At 41.7% G+C, this 23,112-nt stretch overlaps 1 protein-coding gene across 1 annotated transcript in view; it reads right to left on the reverse strand.

Moving 5' to 3' along the window:
* The window catches only part of KL (klotho), a 52,393-nt gene extending 29,524 nt beyond the window's left edge, over positions 1–22,869 (reverse strand). The window contains exon 1 of the mRNA XM_075742024.1: positions 22,099–22,869. Within this exon, the coding sequence (XP_075598139.1) occupies positions 22,099–22,854 (756 nt within the window). The 5' untranslated portion in view covers positions 22,855–22,869. The remainder of the gene's footprint in view (positions 1–22,098) is intronic.
* Positions 22,870–23,112: the final 243 nt, after the last annotated feature.

Here is a 23,112-nt window from a genome sequence, read left to right on the forward strand (position 1 = left end):
CCAAGCTACAGGATGTGTATGAACTTTATCTTGACTCAGCAGTCATGACTTACTGGGATCTGCTTCGGGTGATCATCAGTCTGTTTTAGCTGCAAAACTGCTCAGTGATCAGGGGAGGAGGAAACTATTGCCTGACTTGGTTTTTCCCCCCCTTTTGCTTAAAGCCAGCTCTGTGATGGTATGGTTCTACTTGTAGGCAACTGAATCCCAGCGCTAACATCAACTTAGGTCTGAGAGAGATCCTGCCTAACCTAGATCTGCTACTACGGAAGAGTATGGGTCGTTGGTGAATCTTGTATCAAACCTGTGAGGCATTGCAAATGTCATGGGCATTCCACAACATGAATGGCAGCAGACATCTATGCTCCAGCAACTGAATCTCACCCCGACAGAGCACAAATCAGCTCTAGATCCTGACACATAGCATTAGATGTCAGAGGTGTTAATGTCCACTTGCGACCTAAGATTCAGGTGCTTAAACAGAGGCATCCAGTACCATTTGGGATGCTCTAGACTATCAAGATATCTGCATGGGCAGATGCAACACAAGACCTCTGGGAAACCTGTGTCTTTTGAATTTGCAGCTGGAGGCTAGGCAGGATACTTTGAGCTTCTTAAATGGCACATTTGTCTATGTGTGCAACTTTTTTAGCCCTAGTGGCTTCTAAAGAAGTAGCCTTGTGATTGTATGAAGTTATGACTGTGAGAAGGACGTACACTGTGGAAGAGGATGTAAGATTGTATCAAAAACGTGGAAAGATCCAGGGAAACCAAGAGGACTTAAGCCAGACTTTTTAATTATAAAAGTCTTACACCAGCAACATGCCCTGAAAAGACTGACATGGTGACTCATAACCTAGTGGTCTTCAAGTCTCAGTTCTCTGTCCATCTTCACAATGGTACAGGGAACCATAAGGCTAACTGAAAAGTTTTAATTAATACACTATTATTAGCCATAATTCTTCCTGACATTATTGCTTCTGTGATGTTTGGCTACAAAAGGAAGATCGGGGAAACTGTAAGCAGAATTAAACCTTGTTCCTCAGCGAAGGCACACACCTCATCTGCAAGGATACTGGAGGAGGCAAACTTTGGTCAGACACCTTCATTTTGAGGAATCACACTCCTCAGCCACCACCAAAAAGAAAAAGTGCAGCTGATCAAATCAGAACCCAGAAGAGGAGAGAGAAATTCCAGCACAGGGAAAGATGGGGATAAATGAGATTCACTGGGACAAGAGAAACTCCTGGGGTACCACATTTTTGAAGACTCAAACAACAGTTGATGAATTCAATCAAGAAATGGAGGGACAAAATGTGACATCCCATTCTACAGTGGAAGAAAAATTGAATCTTTGCATTTCTTCAGAGGCAAGCATGACTTATGTGTATTCAGGTTTTTCTATGAGCTTTCGGCTATACTGCAGTCACAGATTAAACTGGATTCAATTTATATCTCATTTGATTTGGGAAATACATTTAGAATCTCATTCAAAGCATGCTGAAACCATGAAAATACACTTCTGAGGTATGAATAAGTCCCTTTATGTCTGTTTCTAAATGCATGTTTAATGACAGATATAAAATTTCCCTACTACAGAGATGAGTGTTAACTCAAAAGCGTACAAATAAGTTTTCCTGTTTTATTCTTGTATTCTGAAAACATAATAAAAAGCACCAGCTGAGCTAAAAGTTGGAGTCTTATAGAACAAAAAATTGCAACAAACAAAAATATTTAAAATTAAATATATAATTCTTAATTTATAAACATAGTCTTCATATTACTGGTTATCAGTAGAAATTAAGCTGGGTTTCAACTGTTTGTATACAAGGAATCCAGCTAGGTTGGTCGACATAATATTGAATAAATGTTTTAGTATAGTTGCTAAGAAGCTAAATGTTAATAAAGTCGATATAAAAATACCAGCTACAGTTCCTTTTTTAAAGTATATCCTGTATTTTTATACGATGCAATATAGAATAGGGGCATTTACTACATCAATGTACTGCAATGTCAGCCTTAGCAAGCAAGAACAGAAATCACAGTAAAAGTTGACCTAACACAGCTTTTATCCAATCCTGGGAGAAATAAGAAGAAAAATAATAATAATAATAATAATAATAAAAAAGAAAAAAGAAAAAGGAGTGTTGTCAGGGTAATTGTTTAGTCTATGCCATACAAAAAAGGACACGTGTTGGTTAAATACAGAGAGTTGTAAATGCTAATTAACTACTCTTCTTTCAGCAATCATAGAATCATAGAATGGTTTGGGTTGGAAGGGACCTCAAAGATCATCTAGTTCCAACCTCCCCGCCATGGGCAGGGACACCCTCCACTAGACCACGTTGCCCAAAGCCCCATCCAACCTGGCCTTGAACACTTCCAGGGATGGGGCATCCACAGCTTCTCTGGGCAACCTGTTCCAGTGGCTCAACACCCTCACAGTAAAGAATTTCTTCCTAACATCTAATCTAAATCTACCCTCCTTCAGCTTAATCCTTATTTCAGCTTCTGTGCCCTCGCCACAGTACTAGGTATTTTCTGAGCAGAATTACCATCATATTAACAGACTGAGGTATTCTTAAATATTGTGTCAGTTGGACAAACTCTGAACATACTTCGCACAGTTAGGCTTAGACTTTACTCTGGTAGTGTAATGAGCACTTCTGGAGGGTCAGTATGTGATTTATATAAAAGAACAGCTTAGCATGTTTCAGGTTTCCTTAACCAGTTCTTTGACAGTTCTCAGTCCGTATTCTGAAGAAGAGAGAGTAATTTGATATTGGGCTTTCACTTCATAAGAAACGTAAAAAAGATTATTTTCCCTTTGGCAAAAAGTGCTACAGAATGAAGTCTTTAAAAAAATACTGTCTGAGTTGAAGGAATTGCACAAGGGGAAACTGAAGAACTTATCTTTTGTGTACTATTTCGAAGTGCAATAGTAAACTTCGAATTACAAAAACAAACAAAATAGAACAAAATAGAAAAGCAGTAATGTCAAGATATTCGTATACATGAATGAGAGTCATCATTGGACTACAAATATAAAAAATGAAATGCCTGTATATCCACCTTTTTTTTTTCCTTACTGATTCTAGATAAGGCTGAAAACTTTTTTTTTTTCCCCTAGGTCATTTTAAATGTAGATACAGAAACATAAGTAGAAATTAAAACCTTAACAAAACAGTAAACTCACAGCTTCAGATACACTTTTTAAGCAATTTGCCCGGGACTGGCATTTGTTTCTGTATAACCATGTCGTTGGAAATTCTGCCAGTATACTGTAATATGTAAATATCCAATATCAAAGTACAATAATATTTTCAATAATTTAAGGAAAACTTATTCTGGGAGAAATCCCAGTTTTAGGATCAAAATGTACTAGAACATTAGAAATGCTAGCTCACATATTTTCTGTAACGGCATCATTTCATCCTCCTATGCCTAGCTACATATATGCCAGAAAGTAATGCTGCTGTGGCTCACATGAGGGTAGGTATGTTAACAGTTGTCAGGAGGCCATGTACAATTATGGTAATTAAGCCAATACTTAACAGTGAGACAGATGCCTACCATTTACATATTGCCTATTTTAAAGTAGGGCAGTTCAAAGTAAAGAGTTCGGAGAGATGCCTCATTTCTAAGTAACTGACCAAAACAAGAGCTATACAGATACAGCAAAAACTTTCAACAGATTTCCATGAAGACATCCATTAAAATTTTCTCAAAGCCACAGACGTTTTCGCACTAGTAGGTCAGTATTTGTTACAGCCCCACTCCTAGACAACAGTCCGATCAGAGACATCTCAGGCTTAAATACAGGAGGACAGGAAGAGCAATAAATCCAATGACTGATTTTTTTTTTTTTTAAAATACTGTCTTTGATTTTTAGACCAGTACCAGCTCATGTAAGCAGCCAAATGGCTTACATATATTCTGGGCTTGTTAGATGGAAAAGGAGATTAAGTGTGCCCCTGTGCCTAATATAATTATATTATGTAGCTGGTTAATTTCCAACCATAGTACCTACATCTACTTTAGCCAACAGTAGTGCTGAGGACCCAATATCTACAATAACTTATAGACAAGAAGCTAATTAGCCACTGGAGAACACTAGGTGTGCTCCTGCAGAGCAGTTTCCAGGTTACCTTCATCCAAAGCCAATCCAGCTGGGTACCCCAAAACCACTTCTGGCTACAAACCATAGTAAAGCAAATGGAAGCAATTAGGAGATTCACATTGCACACACACTCCTGGTTTGTACTCTAATGCTATTGTAAATGGACACTTAAACAGCCTAACGCTACAAAAGCATGAAAAGTTTTGTATTTTTTATCAAACAGGAAAATAATCTTTCGAGAGATCTCATATGGCACATAAGGTAGCAAGAGCTGTCCAGTCATTTTGTCCTGGAGAAAAAGGTTTTCATTAGCGACAGCTACGTCAACACAACATTCAATGAGTATGTAGTACAAAGGATATTGAAAAAATGGATTTAGGACAGGATATGTTAAATCAGGATGACATTTTAGATATTAAGAAATTTGCAAATTGTACAGCTTATATGGAATCATGGTTCAATCAATGATGCTCCAGGAAGCAGAGCAGTTTGCAGTTCAATAATTAATTCATTGCCCAATACCAATGAAAAGCAAATTGTTGGCCTGAATCAGGATCTGAAGGGCTCAAAGAGCCAGGCATTTTGCTGAGACAAAGTGAGGAAGGCAAGGAAGGAGGAAGAAAGGTAGGAAGGCAGGAGGGAAGGAAGTAGAAGAGATTGCATCATATTAACTGAACTTTGATTTTTACTGGAAGCTCTTTTATACATGAATGCTCTTGTACAAGAGCTCAGATACTCTGCATGAGTCACATATGCAAGTTCTTACTGTCTTACTGGGAAAAAAAAATCTCTGTAGAAATGAGCACTTGGAAAAAAAGTGAAGCTCCACCCATCACAACCAAAATGCACCTTCCTCATACTAGTGAGATGCAAGAAAGCAGAGATGTTGGAAAGAAAGACTGAAGAAACAGTAGGGATTTTATGTACATATTTTGAAACAAAATAATTGAAGAGTATTAGGATATGATTTATAGGCAAGTGCATTAGATGTTTATTACCACATGAGCCGCTGGGCACATTTGGTATTATAGGGACAGAAGATAAGGACAAATGGGATACTTTGCTGGGTCAGATCAACAGCCCACCCAGCCCAGTACCATCTCTGACAGCAACAGCAGGACATGGTGCTATTTTAAGACAGCAAGTGAGCCCAGTCACTTTCTGAGATCTAGCCTCCTACTTCCCAGGCATCCACACTGTTCTGCTGAGGATGTTAGGGGGTACATTCCCAGCCGCTTTGTTTAGTATCTGCTTATGGACCCACGGTTCACATATTTGCCTACAGCCATTTTGAGTCTGCTGGTACAACCTGCTTCCAGAACCTGCTATGGTAATAAATTCCCGAGGTTCATGACTCGCTATGTAAAAAGGACTAAACTGTTTGCTCCAGCTTTCTTTTATACTCCATGGAGAGAAACAGGAAATTCTAGATTGCAATTTATCTTACCCTAACGTAGATGGCTAAAATTGGTGAGAATTATCATGCCTTAAAAGTCTCTCCACTGAGCACACAGGGAGCATAATCTAACTAGTTCAGATGTAAGTGTGTACAATGCAAACATCTAAAATAAAGTGAGATGAACCACACCCGTTAAGTCTTTAATTGGTCCTTTCCAATTTAAGGTATATAGTTTAGCACAGTTTAATTAAATATACTTTATTGTTACTCTGAGAGTGCTACATCCATAATCCCTCCTTCCAGGGATGACTCTGTGCTGCAGGAAAAAAATGGGAATGATAGCAGAGTCCTTCCACAATCGTGATTTACTGTAGACCAGGAGTTAGTCCTGCTAATTTGGAATCTCCCTAAGTTCCTGCATGACGATGACTAATCAACTGCTATGCTTTCACTGTGGACCCAACAAAGGATTTCACATAAAACATTCTGAAGAAGGCACTGGAAATGCTTTGTGAAATGATACAATATTCCAGAAGACTGTGATTAGTCATATTACTGTGTAAGAAGAATTCTGACTTCAGCAAATTCTCACAGAAATACAAAAAATACTTTACTGAAAAGTAATTACCATCTTTATGATCCTGTCTCTACAGTCTGCCAAGGATTAGGAAAAATGGATTATAAAATTCAGAAGAGCCTCAAGGGCATCAGGTTTAACCCCCTGCTGCTATGAGTATATATGGCACAAATCCTATTTATAACCTGATCCAGATTCACTTTAACATTGGCTAGGTATTCTGTTCATACTATTCTCTCTGGAAGACTACACACCTCACAAATGTTTTCCTTTTTTTCTGATTTTCAGGTTAAATTTATTCACGTTCAATCTAAACGCATTGGTTCTTGCATCAAAACTTTCCCTGGGTTTACAGTTATTTTCCTTCACTTGTTTCTACCATTGATCTATTTTTAGACAGGAAGCATATCCCCTCCCAGTCTTCTTGCTCAGGTAAGTAAGACATGTTCTAGTAAGGTAATTCCTCATCTCTGCTGGAAACATCACCTGATACAGACTAGAAACAAATGTGTCTTTGTCACAGCTGGATTATATTGGCATCTGATGGTCATGCTGTGATCAGCAAGTTCTCTTCTTATGGAAAAACAATTATGAGTCTTTCTGTTCATCTGTTTATTATCCTGATTATCCTTTGCACTGGCAATGTCTCCTTAAGTTTAGCTCATGCTCTAATTAGTGCAATCCTAGTCTGCGCCAAAGCATGGGAGTTGAAGCACATTAAAAAGTTCAGCTAGGAACTGCCCTTAAGCCTGATGCTTCTGCTTTCAGCGCAACTGGTATTTGCTCTAACAATTTCCTACCTACTGCTGAAAATTCCCTTCCTCCTGAACTTAAACAGTAATTCTCCACATGCCACCATTTCAAGTGTCCTTCTGAAAATACAGATTGATTAGGTTTATCATATTTTCTTTTTCTAGATAATCAGTTATCACAGAAGACTATCAGATGGGTCTGGCTTGACTTTGACACCGTAAATTCATGGTGTTTGTGTCCGTTGCACCCATAGTTATTTAAATCTATCTAACCTTCATCCTCATTATCCTTTCCTGTCTACGAATCCCAGTGGTCAACATGATCACCCTTCTTGATAGATCAGACAAAAAGCAGTAATTGGTTTTGGAAGTACATTTTTTTTAATCCTATCTTCTTCCCCACTACTGAATGGCTGTATGTCTTTCCTTATGCTACTTTTCCTCAGGTGGCTGAAGGATATCTTGTGATTTGTTTTAAAATAATGAGTTTTTTAATTTTTAAGACTTAATGCACATTTTAAATTTGCTGCTTATCGTACGCAGTAAATATCTATGGTATTACTTAAAATGAAATGAGGTTCAGTAACTTCCTTGGAGAAAATAATAGAGCCCTAAAGGAAAGAGACATCTTTTGTTTCCAGACCCAGGGAGACCGTGACAACTAGTGTATGGTTTCCATTTGCATATCAGTTCCAACTAGGGCGAAAAAGTCGACTGTGTTAATTTTTAAGTTTTTAATATTTTTTTTTTTAAATTTAAACTACTTTTTCCAATGACTGCTCTCTTTACATTTTTGAAAAAGGGATGAAATGCTTTCATCATACTTCAACAGTCATGGTGGGTCAGTGGCAGCTGACAGGCAAAAGGGAGTGAAGAGCCACAGGATGGGTCTACTCAATGCCCATGAGATCTTATATGGGACACCATGGCCATTTGCTTGCTCTGGCTTTACAGGACCAAGCAGGTGCTGCTGACCACCCTTGCAGGGAGCAACGTGCTGACATGCATCAGCTGCTTCACTGTCAGAAGATTCAGCTAACTGCTCAGGAAAACCAGGGAGATTTCCCCACAGATATCACATGCCTGAAATAGGTGAGACTCAGGCAAAATTTGCTTATGATCCAGATCGTATGTCAGAGTCCTCCACCTGAGAAGTCACAAGAACACAAAGTATCTCAAGCCACTTCTTGAACTAGCCCTTCAGTACTCCCTTCCTCTGTCAGCTACCTTACCTCTTCCCACCCTCATTTGACTAACTGTAAAAGTCTGTCTACAAAAAGTCTGTCTGAGTTTGTCACCACAGGTTTTGTCTGTACCCCACACACAGGCATGGGACAATTCTTTTTTATTTTCTTTTTTTTTTGTCTTAAGATGAGAGACACCATGTTTACTTCTCTCCATTACCTGTAAAAGGACTCTACGATGATGAGCTCAAATGTAGGTTTCTCTGCTGAATGTGTCTAAAACTAGCTCAAGTGTGATTGCTCTCCCCTGTGTTTATTTCCACAGCCTGCAAGGGAGATGGCTCTGCTGCAATGAAGCATCCACCTAGCAACACACATGCACTGCATTCCTCCATCTTCATCCAGCCATCACCAATCAGTCAGCCCTGATACAGCACTGTTGTATGACTCTCCAGCTCCTGGTTCACCACTTCAAATTATGCGGCTCTATGCCAAAGGCTTGCAAGCAGCCAAGGACAGCTTAGTCTATGTCTTCACTTGCTAGCTGTGGTGCAGAGCCAAAGTATACACAGCTACACCCCTGGTCAGCCCAGTGACAGCTGGCTCAGGGCTGGAGAACAAGTCCTAGCTGCTCTTCCCTCTGGGATCACTGGGAATGCTGTCAAACCACTTTAAGAGAAATATCTTTACACTAGACCACATTTTGTAATGGTTTTTGAAAAGCCAACTATTGAAAGGCCAAACAGATGCCAAACTGACTCAGAGCTGATGCAAACACTGCCTGGAAGACAACACGATGACGCTGCTCAACTGTGGTGCAGGAGCAATTTTCCATGCTCCAGCCTCACTAAAACTAGCAAAATGCCCTGGTGCTGACAGCTGTAACTCAGGGCGGACATGAATGTCAGGTAGTTTAACACTGTTTTTTCAGCTGTAGGATAAATATAAATTTGCTATTGATAATCTTTGCAGGTTGAAGACTGTCCCAGTTGTATCCAGTGTCGGTAACAACAAATTATTTTCATGCTATACACAAAGGTGAATGTGGAGATTCTGCAGGCTCTTATCCCCATGCAACTCTCCTATTAGCTCCAGTGGTGTCCACCCTTGATTAGGCACACTGGTTTTCCTTGCATACCCTCCTCTGTCCTTGATCTGGAGGAGACAAACTCATTAAAAAATTACATGTGTATCTATTACTTGCCCAGAGAGGCTATGGATACCCCCTCCCTGGAAGTGCTCAAGACCAGATTGGATAGAGCTTTGGGCAACCTGGTCTAGTGGAGGGTGTCCCTGCCCGCAGCAGGGGGGTTGGAACTAGATGATCTTTAAGGTCCCTTCCAACCCAAACTATTCTATGATTCTATATCACAGACTGTTAACCCATCCATTTCACAGTCAGCAAAAAAAAGACAAATTTTTCAGCTAGAAAAGGTATTTATCTGTATCCATACTACCACATTATGCTACAGTTCAAATAATCTACAGGTTTTCAGCATTTACATTGGCAGTGTCATTCCACCAGTGCAGAAATACAGTGGTTTCATTGGACAGACTCCAGAATGACACATACGGCCTGTCTTCTCGGCATACTCTAGCCTTTAAAGATTTTGAGACACAAAATAGAGGCTTTGGGCTAGTGCTTCCCAAACTTATGCATAATTATTGCCCAAAACATTGGTGAATTATTCATGGTGGGGTCAATAATTAATCTTACTAGAAACATAATGTGGGCACCAAGAAAGGGTTGGGGCAATCCCAAGCACAACTACAGGCTGGGCGCAGAATGGATTGAGAGCAGCCCTGAGGAGTAGGAGTTGGGGGCGTTGGTTGATGAGAAGTTCAACGTGACCAGGCAATGTGTGCTATTCATATCCTGTGCTGCATCAAAAAAACTGTGACCAGCAGGTCGAGGGAGGTGATTCTCCCCCTCTACTCTGCTCTCATGAGACCCCACCTGGAGTACTGCATCCAGCTCTGGGGTCCCCAGTACAAGAAAGACATCAAGCTGTTGGAGTGAGTCCAGAGGAGGGCCATGAAGCTGATGAGAGGGCTGGAGCACCTCTCCTATGAAGACAGACTTGTTCAGCCTAGAGAAGAGAAGGCTCTGGGAAGACCTTATAGCACCCTTCCAATACCTGGAGGCCTACAAGAAAGCTGGAGAGGGACTGTTTACAAGGACTGTTTACAAGGACTGTTTACAAGTGATAGGATAAGGGGTAATAGCTTTGAGCTGAAGGAGAGTAGATTTAGATTAGATATTAGGAAGAAATTCTTCACTACGAAGGTGGTGAGGCACTGGAACAGGTTGCCCAGAGACACTGTGGATGCTCCATCCCTGGAAGTGTTCAAGGCCAGGCTGGATGGGGCTTTGAGCAACCTGGTCTAGTGGAAGGTGTCCCTGCCCATGGCAAGGGGGTTGGAACTAGATGATCTTTGAGGACCCTTCCAACCCAAACCATTCTATGATTCTATGATTCTATATAAGAATACTCAAGTTTCATTGCCTGCAGTAGTGTAGAAAGCTTTTAGCCCCAAACACAACACAATAACTACCATACATCCCCTTTTTCCCATGTTCACGGCCTTAAAAACCACAAAACAAATTCCAAGACCTTTAATACAAGAAAAAACACCGAATGGTCCAAACATCACAATGGGCCACGGGAATAAACCCGGAAAGAACAAAGATACCACCATAATCCTAAACCCTTCCCACAGAAGGCCAATTATTTAGGTAAAATGCCCTAATGATCCTGGGAAACTGGCCACCTTCCATGGCACAGAGAGGGGGGAAAAAGAGGCCCAACAAGAAACATCACTGTTCCTTGACAATATAAATTCCTTCCTGACCACCGGTCCAGAGCCCCCAAAACCACATCCCACAGACCAGCACCACTATCTCATCCATACTTACACTCGCCCCCTCTGGTTTCTACAGACCTATTCCAAATTACCAGTTATACAGGAAACATTCCTCTGCAGAAGAGCTGAACTTGGGTAAAGTGAGATCTGACTGGTGCAGTTCAGGGTTCTCGCCTTTCATGGCTTAGTGTTAACAATCCTGTTTCTATAACCATTTCACCACCAACCAATCTGAAGTGGTCTCTATTTCATTACCCTAAGCCGTGCTATGCAAAAATGCTGTTTCTGAGCTGCTCCATGCTGCACTTTGCTGGTTCTAACATCCAGACTCAGAATAACTGTGCTGATTTAATGCTTTTATTAGAATTTTCCCTCCTTTTAAGCAACCACCTCCTTCAAGTACCACTTTTTTCACCAGAAATAAGAAAGAGGAGCAGGATAAATGACTGGACAATTGCAGTTTCACACAAAAGTGGCATGAGCAGCCAAGCTACAAATATGAGACACAGAATAACCGCTATGGTACAAGAATTCTGTCCTGACAGCTCTAGACTGTTTTATTTCTTTCCTCACAGAATAAAAGCCATCAATCTGCAGCTTCAAGAAGTCAGTTGGTTACATAGCAATTTCACAAGGGTAAACTGACCCATTTTGAAGCAGTGGGCACTCATTCAATGAAAGAATACAAAAGGCAGCATGTGAAATAATTGACTGACTCACTGTATCAAAAAGAAATTTTCCAATATCACATCAAAATACAAAACTGAGAATTTCTATGGCAAAGTAAAAATAAAATGATTGACTTTTATTTCCCCTAGTGCTCAACTTTTTCTGGGAAACTGAAGTGTCTCTCAAATATTTTAATTTCAATGAATCAGCAAATTCCAGTTTCACAGGTTTTAGATCTTTCTGACTTGCTCTAATTACATTGAATTACTTTGTGAAAACAGGAGGTATTAGGAGCTGAGAAAATGCTAGCTGATATGACAGGGGGTAGTAATCACAGCTGACTATGAAGAAGAAGAGGGATTTTTTTATACAACCAAGCATATTATTAAGATGCAAAACTGCGGCTGAATCATAGTCCGCAGCTCTGTTCCCTTGCCTTGTGTGGTATACCCCAATATTCCCTTCTCATTCAAAACAAGAGGCATGTTCACGCCTGGGAGCAGAAGCAGGATGATAAAATGAGTTCAAGAACTCCTTCGGTGTATTTCCAAGGTCTTACAATTGGCACGACAGAGGTGCTACTTCACTATGGGAATGCACGTTTTCCTCAAGTTAAGAGGAATGCATCTGTTCAACTTGCTAATTTACTTAACTGCTCAAAAGTAATGGGATTCTCAAAAAAAGCTTAAGGAAAATTCAGTTCTCACTTATTTTCCTTAAGCTCCTTTGAGAAACCCAGACTTAATGTAGCATCCCTCCTTTCTTTCGCGGGCCGCTCACTGAGTCCCCCATTTCCAGTGCTCATGGCAATGCAAGGGCAGCAAGTCGACACCATAAGCCAAGACAGACTCCTGGAATTAGGCTCCATCACCGTGAAGCATGGTTTGTGATTTCATTAAAACATGAGTCAGCTTCCTCAAAAAAATTCATATGACATTTATAAATAAAAATGAACCAGAGAACAACTCATCTTTGGGGGACTCCAGGCCATCTTATTGCACATCAAGTTTAATTTTAAATTCTAAATATACACAGAAAAATGCAATATTGTCTCACAAACCAAGCTCCTGCATTCCTACTCACAGCCAGTCACCCCCACATCTCACCAACTCCTCATGCATTGTCCGTTTTCCTACTACTTCTCTTTCCTATCACCCCATGTTTTGTTATGACTCCTTCTGGCCTGGATTTTGCCTCCTGATGGAATACTTAATTGGTGATGGTCATTCTGTTGTGGCAGCCTTTCTCTCTGCAAACACCGCTTGTACCCAAGCTAACATCGTACTATGACAGGAAAAGAAATGAAGAATTAAATAAGTGCATTACAAAAAGCATGTGATCATTGTGCAGTCAGGAGCCAGTTGGACTTTCATTTCAAACCTGAGGTCAGAATTATTGAATTGATTTTGAAACAAAATAGTAGTACTTACAAAATACAAAACAAAAAATAATCACTCAGCCTGACAATGCAATATATTCCCAACCTACTGTCTCAAAAGAAAATAAATGCTGCATAATTCTACCATTTCCATATATACTTGAGCTAAGGAACCACAATTAGAATAATTAATCAATAACTACATTCAACAGTTCCATGCCTGCAGCAAAAAATTAGATTATTTCTTAAAATGCTGAAAGTTAAATAAACAAATTGAGTAAAGTTTGCCCTCAGCTCTGAAAAACAACTGATCCAGCGGAGCTACTACATATTCAAAAGAACAAGAAAAAAGCTGACTGAGAAAAGGCATCGGAAAATCACAGTGAACTCTCACCAGAATGTGTGATCAAGTTCGTCCTCCCCCTCCATCTGACCATTTGATGTCTTTTCTAGAAGCAGGATCAAAACAAACAGATGCTACTATCTTCTCAACTGTAAAAGCAATTAGCTTGTAAGATATAATCCCACTGGTGCCAACATTTTCTAGCCTTTAGTAAGGACGTTAAACTGATTAACCTACAAAAGGATTCCTGGGTTGACTTTTGGACTCACAAAATAACAAGGCATTTCCACAGTATAATCTCTCCTGGCCAATTTTAAACCATTTGATTGTCTTTAGGGATGTGATAAGCTGACTAAAACAGAAGTCAAAGCTCAGCTGTTATCATGAGACCTAAAGTGCAAGTGTCAAAATTATCATGTGCAGATCGAAGTGACAGTCCACTGGAAATGTGCATGGCTCCCTGTCAGGTCACCCTCTTGCTGAAAAGCACATCGCAGGGTGTCTCACAGCACTCCCCAGCCTTCTTAAATTGCTTTCTCTTACTCCAGTGTGCATCGAAAAGGACCCTCCCTGCCAAATCTTCAGGGAGACATACCACAAACTTAATAATAGACCAGGCTTCTTATGAGTGTTTTGTGCTCTCAGAGCAGAGTTGAAGCTGCCAGAGCAAGCCAGAAGTTGCCATCGCTGATATCCTAAACAGTTTACTGTTAATATAGTGTATTTCATTCTTCCTCTGAACTGCGTTCTCAGAGTTTAAATGATGCCATATTATCATTCTGTTATGAATCTGCAAGCAAAGAGGAAGAATATACGTTTCCAAGTACTGTCACCTCCACTGCCACCAAACGCATCAAGAGTCTCATTTCCCAAACTGCTCTACAGATCTTTGTTCCTACCATTAATACTGAAAGGCTATTCCTGAAGCTCTTTCCTCCAAGGGCTATCCATGACTTCTAAGAGTCAATCTAACTTTATTGATACTGAACTTTTATCCTTTTTTTCTGTGTGTACATGTTGCCCTTTAAATTTTCTTCCCGTCACTGATACTTTCATTCAGGAGTATTTACAGAGAGCATCAGTGTGAATCTAATTCCTTCCCTTTCTTGGTATCATCTGTCTCCTATTCATCCCATTTTACCAAAGGCTCCAGTCCCTTGCTATGGCCAATATCTCTTTCTCCTCTTGTGCTTAGTTAGCTACTCTTCCTTCTTGAAAACCCACCTTCTCTTTCTGCTGGCACATTTTCTCTGAAGTAATTCAGTTCTTCCTCCAGAAGCCAATCTCTTCTTTCATGTTTTATTCATGGTCATATCACACGGGTCACCTTCTCCCTCAGAGATCTGTCCAGTCTTCATTTCAGCAATTTCCTAAACATCCTGAGATGTTGTCTACAGCCTTATTCTTCTGTTCCATTCTTATGATTTAATCTAAAATCAGCATTCACAGTTCTACCTGTGACACTCTTCTAAGTGCTTTGGCAGGCAAATATTCAAGCATGAGTAGTTTTTATTTAGTACTTAAAACAGGTAACACACATCCTATAATTTCTACAACCTGTCATCATTGTATATGGAGGTCACCTCCCCTACTTCTTCAGAAGCACTTCTTCACCGTTGCCTCTTCTTTTCTTTTACCATCATGGAAAGAAAGAAGAAAATCTCCTTGTGTACATTTCTTAACTACAAGTCTGTGCAAGCAGGCTCCTTTGATTGTTGGCTTCTTGGCTTTTTTAAAAACTTTGCTAAGATCAGCCTTGCACCTTTAGATTAGGCTCAGCAGTTTAACTGTTCATCAGCAACAACCAAACACAAATCACACACTCAGTTGCAAGGATTAACAAACACCCCTCAAATTGCCAATTGCTAACAGAAAACCGCGAGATTCTACAAATTGGAGGTAAGCAAACTATAGAGCATCTACATGCACATGTCTGTCTTTCCTGGTTCTCCCAATGTAAGAAGGATATGCATCATAGCCACCAAAAATAATCAAAATGCAACATCTCCAAATGCCCACACCCTGCACTGCTCTCTGTTCCCTGTCCTAATGGTCACTGCTTGCCAATGGTACTACCAGCCGTACAGACATAGTCACTGCTTCTGTCTAGTTGAAGAAATACTGAAAGATAAGGGAAAAAATGGTTTTGTTCCCCAGAGTAGACCGGGAGGAGAATCACAGAATCACAGAATCACAGAGTGGTAGGGGTTGGAAGGGATCTCTGGACATCATCTAACCCCCCTGCCAAAGTAGGATCACCCAGAGCAGGTTGCACAGGATCACATCCAGGCAAGTATTGAGTATCTCCAGAGAAGGAGACTCCTCAACCTCTCTGGGCAACCTGTCCCAGTACTTGGTCACCCTCAGAGTGAAGTTTTTTTCTCATGTTCACATGGAACTTCCCGTGTTCCACTTTGTGCCCATTGCCCCTTGTCCTGTCACTGGGCACCACTGAAAAGAGTCTGGCCCCTTCCTCTAGACACCCACTCTAGATATTTATAAGTGTTGATGAGATCCCCTCTCAGTCTTCTCTTCTCCAGGCTAAACAGCCCCAGCTCTCTCAGCCTTTCCTCATATGAGAGATGCTCCAGTCCCCTCATCATCCTCGTAGCCCTCCGCTGGACTCTCTCCTGTAGTTCCCTGTCTTTCTTGAACTGGGGAGCCCAGAACTGGACACAGTACTCCAGATGTGGCCTCACCAGGGCAGAGTAGAGGAGGAAGATAACCTCCCTTGACCTGCTGGCCATGTTCTTCTTAATGCACCCCAGGATACCATTGGCCTTCTTGGTCACAAGGGCACATTGCTGGCTCATGGAGAGCTTGTTGTCCACCAGGACTCCCAGATCCTTCTCTGCAGTGCTGCTTCCCAGCAGGTCAACCCCTAACCTGTACTAGTGCTTGGGGTTATTCCTCCCTAGATGCAGGACCCTACACTTGCCCTTGATGAATTTTATTCGGTTCCTCTTGGCCCAACTGTCTAGTCTATCCAGGTCTTGCTGAATGGCAGCGCAGCCTTCCAGTGTATCAGCCACTCCTCCCAGTTTTGTATCCTGCTACTCAAAGAAAGAGTTAATAAACATGATGAACAAAGTTAAGGTAATTGCCCAAAGAACTGCCAGAGTCCTATTCTGATTTCATTTCTACCAAAGAAAGAGAGATCAGAATTTGACTTCTGGAAGGTGGGCATGTGATAAGTGAAGCAACCTTCTCTTATGTCACAGAGCATTTCTTCCTCACAGAAGATGACACTTTCTAACAGAAAAGGCTGTCTCTGCACTTTCACCTGCTGACAGTTGCAGAATAGGAGTTTCTACTTGACCTATCATAGGAAAAGCTCTAAGAGCTCCTTGCTTTTGGTCAAAAGGGAATGGCAGGGACTAAAAAATTGTAAACTATCTTAAACTAAAATACGTATTTCACTCTGCAAAAATTGAGGCTAGGCTTTATTTTCCAGGTCCGAACAATATCCTTAAGTACGGGTAGGAATTATGCCCATCAACTACCTTAAGTATGGGAAACCTTCCATAGAAACAAAATGAAAAGGAAACTGGAAAAGATTATCATACAAAGGAATGCACGGTAACATGAGTCCTTCCACACACGTCACTTCGGATCCCCCAAAACTGCAACGAATACAGGATCTCTTCTGCTTGAGGAAAGAGGTTGAAGGGGAGAACCAAAAATGTCTCATACTCTATGAGGGTTTATTAATGCAAAATGAAAGAGTATCAAGGAGCAGACAGCTTTACACTCATGTACCCAGTGAGACTTTATGAGATGTGAATTTTTTGTTGCCTATCTAAAGGCCCTTATCTATATCAAACTGTTGTTAATCAGGAGTCATTATCTTTTTGGCACTGAGCAGAGCCCTGCCCAACATGTTAAATAAAAACTTTGATCTTAAATGAAAAGCATGCTATTTAAAAAGGAAGCATACTAGATTACCTTGGATAGGAACCAGAAATATCACCTAGGTACCTCCAGCAACAGCTACTGCAACAATTAAAAATCAAGCACATGGCACTTTAAATGAGATAGGAAAATAAAGATTTGGGTCTGCCTATAGAATTAAATACAAAGATTCACAGCTATAAAAACTACAACTACTAAGCACTAAATCCTCATAATGAACAGGGACCCTCAATGAATCCTCAACCTCATAATGAACAGCAAAAGAGTGCAAGTGGGACTTAACATACCTACAGGCTTGACAATGCTCTTCCACACAGAGAACACACAAATTCTCCTTCCATCCCACTTCCGTAACCAGTGTAGCCTTTCCAGGTCCAGCCTGTTGAGTTTTTGTAAGATTTCCTATAATGTCTAAAAAGCTTTTCAAGTTATAGAACCCTTACACCAGAGGGAGGTCCACTCTTGCTTTTCCATGATAACACCTTATTCTCTACATAGTCCTGATATTTCTATAATTATAAGATCAAAGTATTCTGTAACAATAACATACTGGTTTTTTGCTACAGTGGACTATTTGAAAATAACATTCCTTTTACAAATGTGTACACATTCAGGTAGAAATGGCAAGGGGAAAGTTACATATTCTATGTTTGGAGCTAATTTTAATAAAATGAGCATCCTTGAAACCCAAACTCCTCTGTTTATCACATTTTTAAATGAAACTCAATTTATTTTTTTTTTCTTTTGACGATTAAAGCTTGAGAAAGGTATGCTATAGCTTTTAATATAATTTGTGAAAATAGTATAACCATCCGTAGCTACCGGCATGGAAAACTGCAGCATTAGTTATGAATTTGCTCAGTTGTTTGACTGCACTTTTTTGTCATCTCTGACAATTGAGAGATACCTGATTCAAATGATTAGTGATTAGAATAATCACTACTGCAATAAATTCTTTGCAAATATATACTACCCAATTGATACTCAAAACCAGAAACAGAACTGATTTCTTCTTTGTACTTCTTTGAATTAAGTCTTTAAAAAGCAAGAATAGGAAAAGAAATGAAAATACTATTACTTAGAATTATTCCTTCCTTTTTCTAAAAATTCTGTATGTCTTCACAACTATGATGAGCCATGCTACTTTCAGGAAAATCCAAAATCACTCCATTTGCACTGAGGCTGAAGTGAAAGTTTGAAGGCTGGCTTAATTTTGAAAGAAACAATATGCACCAAGCATTCTCCTATGCTGCAATTACTGATACTTTATTAGGCTTAGCACTGAAGGTCAACAAAAGAGTACTTACCTTTTGTTTTGGAAAGAGTTTTGGAATAGAAATCAGTCTGTTGCTACGTGACTGGTTTCCAGGCAGCAATTCCACTCACTTCTTCGGGGAAACGACGTGTTCTTCTGTTTCTGCAAATGCTGTTTATATTGAGTAAATCCAAGTATGTTCGACTCAGACAATATACTGTGAACCAGCAATGAAAAAATGCATTTGCAAAAACCAGAACATAATACAATGACCTCTCTCAATCCTATCTGGAGAAAGAGAGGCATCATATACATGACAGATTGCTGGCATTACATTTTCTGGCTGTTGACTCAGGAGAATGCCAACTTTTATGAACTGTACTTGATCCATTCAATTTATTTTGTGAATAAACGGGTACAGCTTCCTTCATTTCTTACAACGTTTGAAGGGCTTAGAAATGTCAAAAGCAACAAGTGTCAGTGGAAATACTATAAAAGGGTGAAGTTTTCACTGAATACTGATCAACGTCCCTCAATAACAAACCAAGGATGCATTCATAAAATGTGTTTTCTTACAAGTTTTTTTTTACATTATTTTTCCTCACTCTTTATAAAAAGTGTCTCTTACTCTGTCCATTTGGCATCTCTTATGACTCAATTGTGGAAGTTCAGAAAAATGAAAGGTAATTAAAAAATTCAGTACAATAGGATGAAATCCATTTAAGCTCAATTTAAACATCATTATTCAGATCAAACTTCATTGCCCTGTTTCCACCAGCCCTGAATTGAACAACCTGAATTGAATCAAACTCTTATTTGATTATTTATTCAGATAATAAATAACTCAGAAAGACAGAGCCCCAAATCCACATTCATATCTGTTGAATTTTAAAGAACTTAAAGTAAATGATTTAGTCTTTTAATGTAATTAGCATCTGGTAAAATAAATTAGTAGACATCAGCTTTCACTAGCTATTAAGCTTTCCACTTATGAGGGTCTTTGGTTTGAATAAATGCAGAAAGAAGACACTTAAAACTGCATATTGTGAATAAAGAAAAAAAGTCAGAAAACATGCATATTAAGAGTTAGTCTGCTCACTTGCTAAGAACCAAACATTTATGTCAATATGGTTTATCCTTTAAAAAACAAACATGTTTTGCAAGCTCAGTTTCCCTGGGGAAAAAAAAAAAAAAGACAAGAATGCCACAGAGAAGGAAAAAGGATTAGGAAGAAACCTGGGACCAGACCTTTTGGGTAATGTAAGACATAAGCAGCAAAAGGTTAGGCAGCTGAAAGAGGTTTGTTTTGTGGGGATGATACAACCACATCTTTCCTGGTGGGGCAGTGAGGACTGAATCTCCCGGCAGCACTGTCTGGTGCTGCACACATCCTCCAGGTTACGTGGTGAAGCAGTACTACTGTACAGCCTTCTGAGCCAAATCAAGGCTGCGTGTGCTCCTGAGAACAACTGACCAAACTCACCTACAAAATTATACGCAACCCACAGACACACATTAAGGAACAGTATTCAAGTTGTCAAGTCAATCACTCAAGAATTATGTAAGAGGAGAATTTAATTTGCACACGGAAAGGTAATTCACTCCTTACCATATACAGTATAACTTAATCTTTCATTACACAATTACATACACTTTCTCTATGGATATCAGGCTGTGTAGTCAAAGAAGCCATATTCTGTAGCTTCCTATTTCATTGCTTGCACAAGTTGAAAGGTCTAGTATCAATAGCTACGGAGATGTAAGAAGGAAAAGGAGGATCTCAGTGTTAATGCTGTTCAATTCTCTGTCCTGAAGAGTTAGGCTCTATCTCTGCCTCTCCTGAAGACTCCTACCTGGAGGAGTCAGGGATGGGAGCTCTACTGCATAAACTGCATGTCCCTGTAGGTAATTTTTTCTGTAGGTGATTTGAAAGTGTAATATAACCAGTATTCTAAAAAGATCACATGCCAGGAAAAGGGCATTAACAATCAGTGGACACTTTGGGTCTTAATTGCATCTGTGTTTCAGTTCCTCATTCCTGAAATGTGGAAAAAAGTGGCACCTTGCTGCCTTACGCTGCTGTGTAAAAAGAAATGTCCACTAATTGTGAAAACCTTCAATGACAGTCACTAGGACAAAACTAATCCTGAGGTTCTGTCACTAAACCAAGTACAGGTAGACTTTGCTCATTTAATAATAGTTTTTACATAGCGTAGGGAAGTCTGTGCCTTCCAAGGTCTGACAACCTGACTGCTCAAATTTGCAGCTTTAATGATTTATTTTTTTTTAATCTTATCTGTAGGAAGACAGAGAAATGCAGCTTCTGCTCCCTGTGTTCTGCGCCCCAGGCACTGAGCCGGCAGTCCATCCCATTGTACACAGCCCCACTACCTTCAGAGTGACCATGCAAAGTATAGCAAATAACTCACCGCCAACTCTTCAGTGACTGTATGAAAAGCATAACGATCATTGATAGGTGATGAAGCCTCTCTGCAAAATTTGGGGCTAATCCTGCAAGTGGTGAAGTTTAGGAACAACTTTACTCAAGAACCAGACTCACTCAGTTCATTGAACTGTACAATCACAATGTGAAACACAGTCAAGTACACCCCAAGGTACTAACTGTAGAGTTCAAAGGTTTCAGGACCAGGAATTTAATCTGAAATTTTACTCACCTGTTCCCCACCTATGTTTTCTCCTGACTTATTTGTAGCACTAAACAATGCAAAAGTAATGCAGGAAAGTGGCAAAAAGTTGAATAAGGCATGCGTCAGATGTTTTGGTGTTCACATCTCATATATGATACTCACTAGGATATAACTCCTACCGGTAAGTGTACAGTGAGCAGATGGACATTAGCAGAATTTGTGAACGTGTATTAAGGTACAACAGATCACGCATTAGTGGCCACACCATTCTGGTCAGACTGAATCCTTTCCCCTGTCACTGAAATGATTTGTACACACTTTTGCTTAAATCTCTCTGAGAATGGGCAATGTTTGCTTCCAGCAAATATTACAATTACACCCTGTACAGATACACTGTATAAAAATTACGTATAGCAAACTATTTATGCCACTTACTAGACTAGCTAGGGAGCGGAGGGTCTTTTTTCCCAAAAAGTGTTCACACTCAAAAAAAACCCCATACTCTGTCAAGAAGATCTCTCAGTATGATATCTCATCCACATCTACCACCTCCATAAACTCAGTAAGACTTTTTTATCAAACACATTAACTCTCTTTACAGTCATATTAAGCATCTCCACAGTGACCTTAGTAAGCCAGTGCTGGACTGGCACAGCTGAATGCATCCACTCACCCACCCAGACCTGCATTCGCAAGTGCTGGCGGCAGGACTGAACATTTCTGCAGAATACAAAAAACACTTTAACTCAGCGCATTTCCCTTAACTCAAAATGACCGCAAAGTTCCTGCCGCCCACCTATGAGCCTGGACAGCTTAAACCCATAAATCGGCTGCCCGTGCTCCATCAGGCATGTTGATTCGGTTTCCACTCCGGTGGCTGACCAGGCAACAGGTCTGCCCATGGGGCAGGCTGAGGGCAGCCTCCGCACCCTTCCCCTTGGCAAAACCCGGAGGCCAAGGAGTTGCTGGGGCCCCTTCCCACCACCCGCCATTTACCTGGAGCAGGTGGTGGGCTGCCCGGTAGCCGAGGCCTGGGCCGCCCTGCACGCCGGGTGGCAGCCGCCCCGTGCCATAGCCGTGCCAGGCCACCACGTAGGGGTTGTCCATGGTCAGCCAGTAGCGCACCTGCCCGCCGAAATGCCGGAAGCAGAGCTCGGCATAGTCGCAGAAGAGCTGGGGCAGGACAGGGCTGGCCCAGCCGCCAAAGGCGTCCTGCAGACCCTGCGGCAGGTCCCAGTGGTAGAGGGTGACGACAGGCTCGATGCCCAGCTCCCGCAGGCGGCCCAGCAGCCGGCGGTAGTGGGCCAGCCCGGCGGGGTTGAGGGGCGCAGTGCCGTTGGGCAGCAGCCGGGCCCAGGCCAGCGAGAAGCGGTAGTGGGAGACCCCCAGGCGCTGCAGCCCCTCGGCGTCGCGGAAGAGGTTGTTGTAGCTGTCGCTGGCCACGTCGCCGCCCGCCGGCCCCGGCGCGGCGGACCCCGGCGGCGTGGCCGGGCGGTGGGCGAAGGTGTCCCAGACGGAGGGGCCTTTGCCGCCCTGGCGCCAGCCGCCCTCCGTCTGGTAAGCGGCGCTGCCCGCCCCCCAGAGGAAGCCGTCGGGGAAGGTGTCGTGGAGGAAGAGCTGGTCCTGCGGGTAGGGCAGCCGGGCGAAGCGGGACCAGGTGTCTGCGCCCTGCCCTGGCTGCCCGAGCAGCGGCCGCCCCAGCAGCACCAGCAGCAGCAGCGGCGGCGGCGGCACTGGCGCGGCGGGGACCATGCTCCCGGCGGGGCTCCGCGACGGCGGCTCCCTCCTCCCGGCCCCCCGCCGCCCCCTTTTATCTCACCTCTCCCCTTCCCCCCCTCCGCCCCGGTGGGCACGGCTATTAATAATTACCTCGGAGCTGCCGCCTGCATCCTTTCCGCCCGGCTCCCTCGGGGAGAGCTGCCTCCGGGGGCGGGATCCAGGGGGTGAGACGGGGCGGGCGGGGAGGAGAAGACGAGAGCGGGGCGGGGGCTCCTGGAGGGAGAGGAGGAC

The sequence above is a fragment of the Balearica regulorum genome, chromosome 1 (assembly GCF_011004875.1).
Source record: "Balearica regulorum gibbericeps isolate bBalReg1 chromosome 1, bBalReg1.pri, whole genome shotgun sequence".
NCBI lineage: Eukaryota > Metazoa > Chordata > Aves > Gruiformes > Gruidae > Balearica > Balearica regulorum.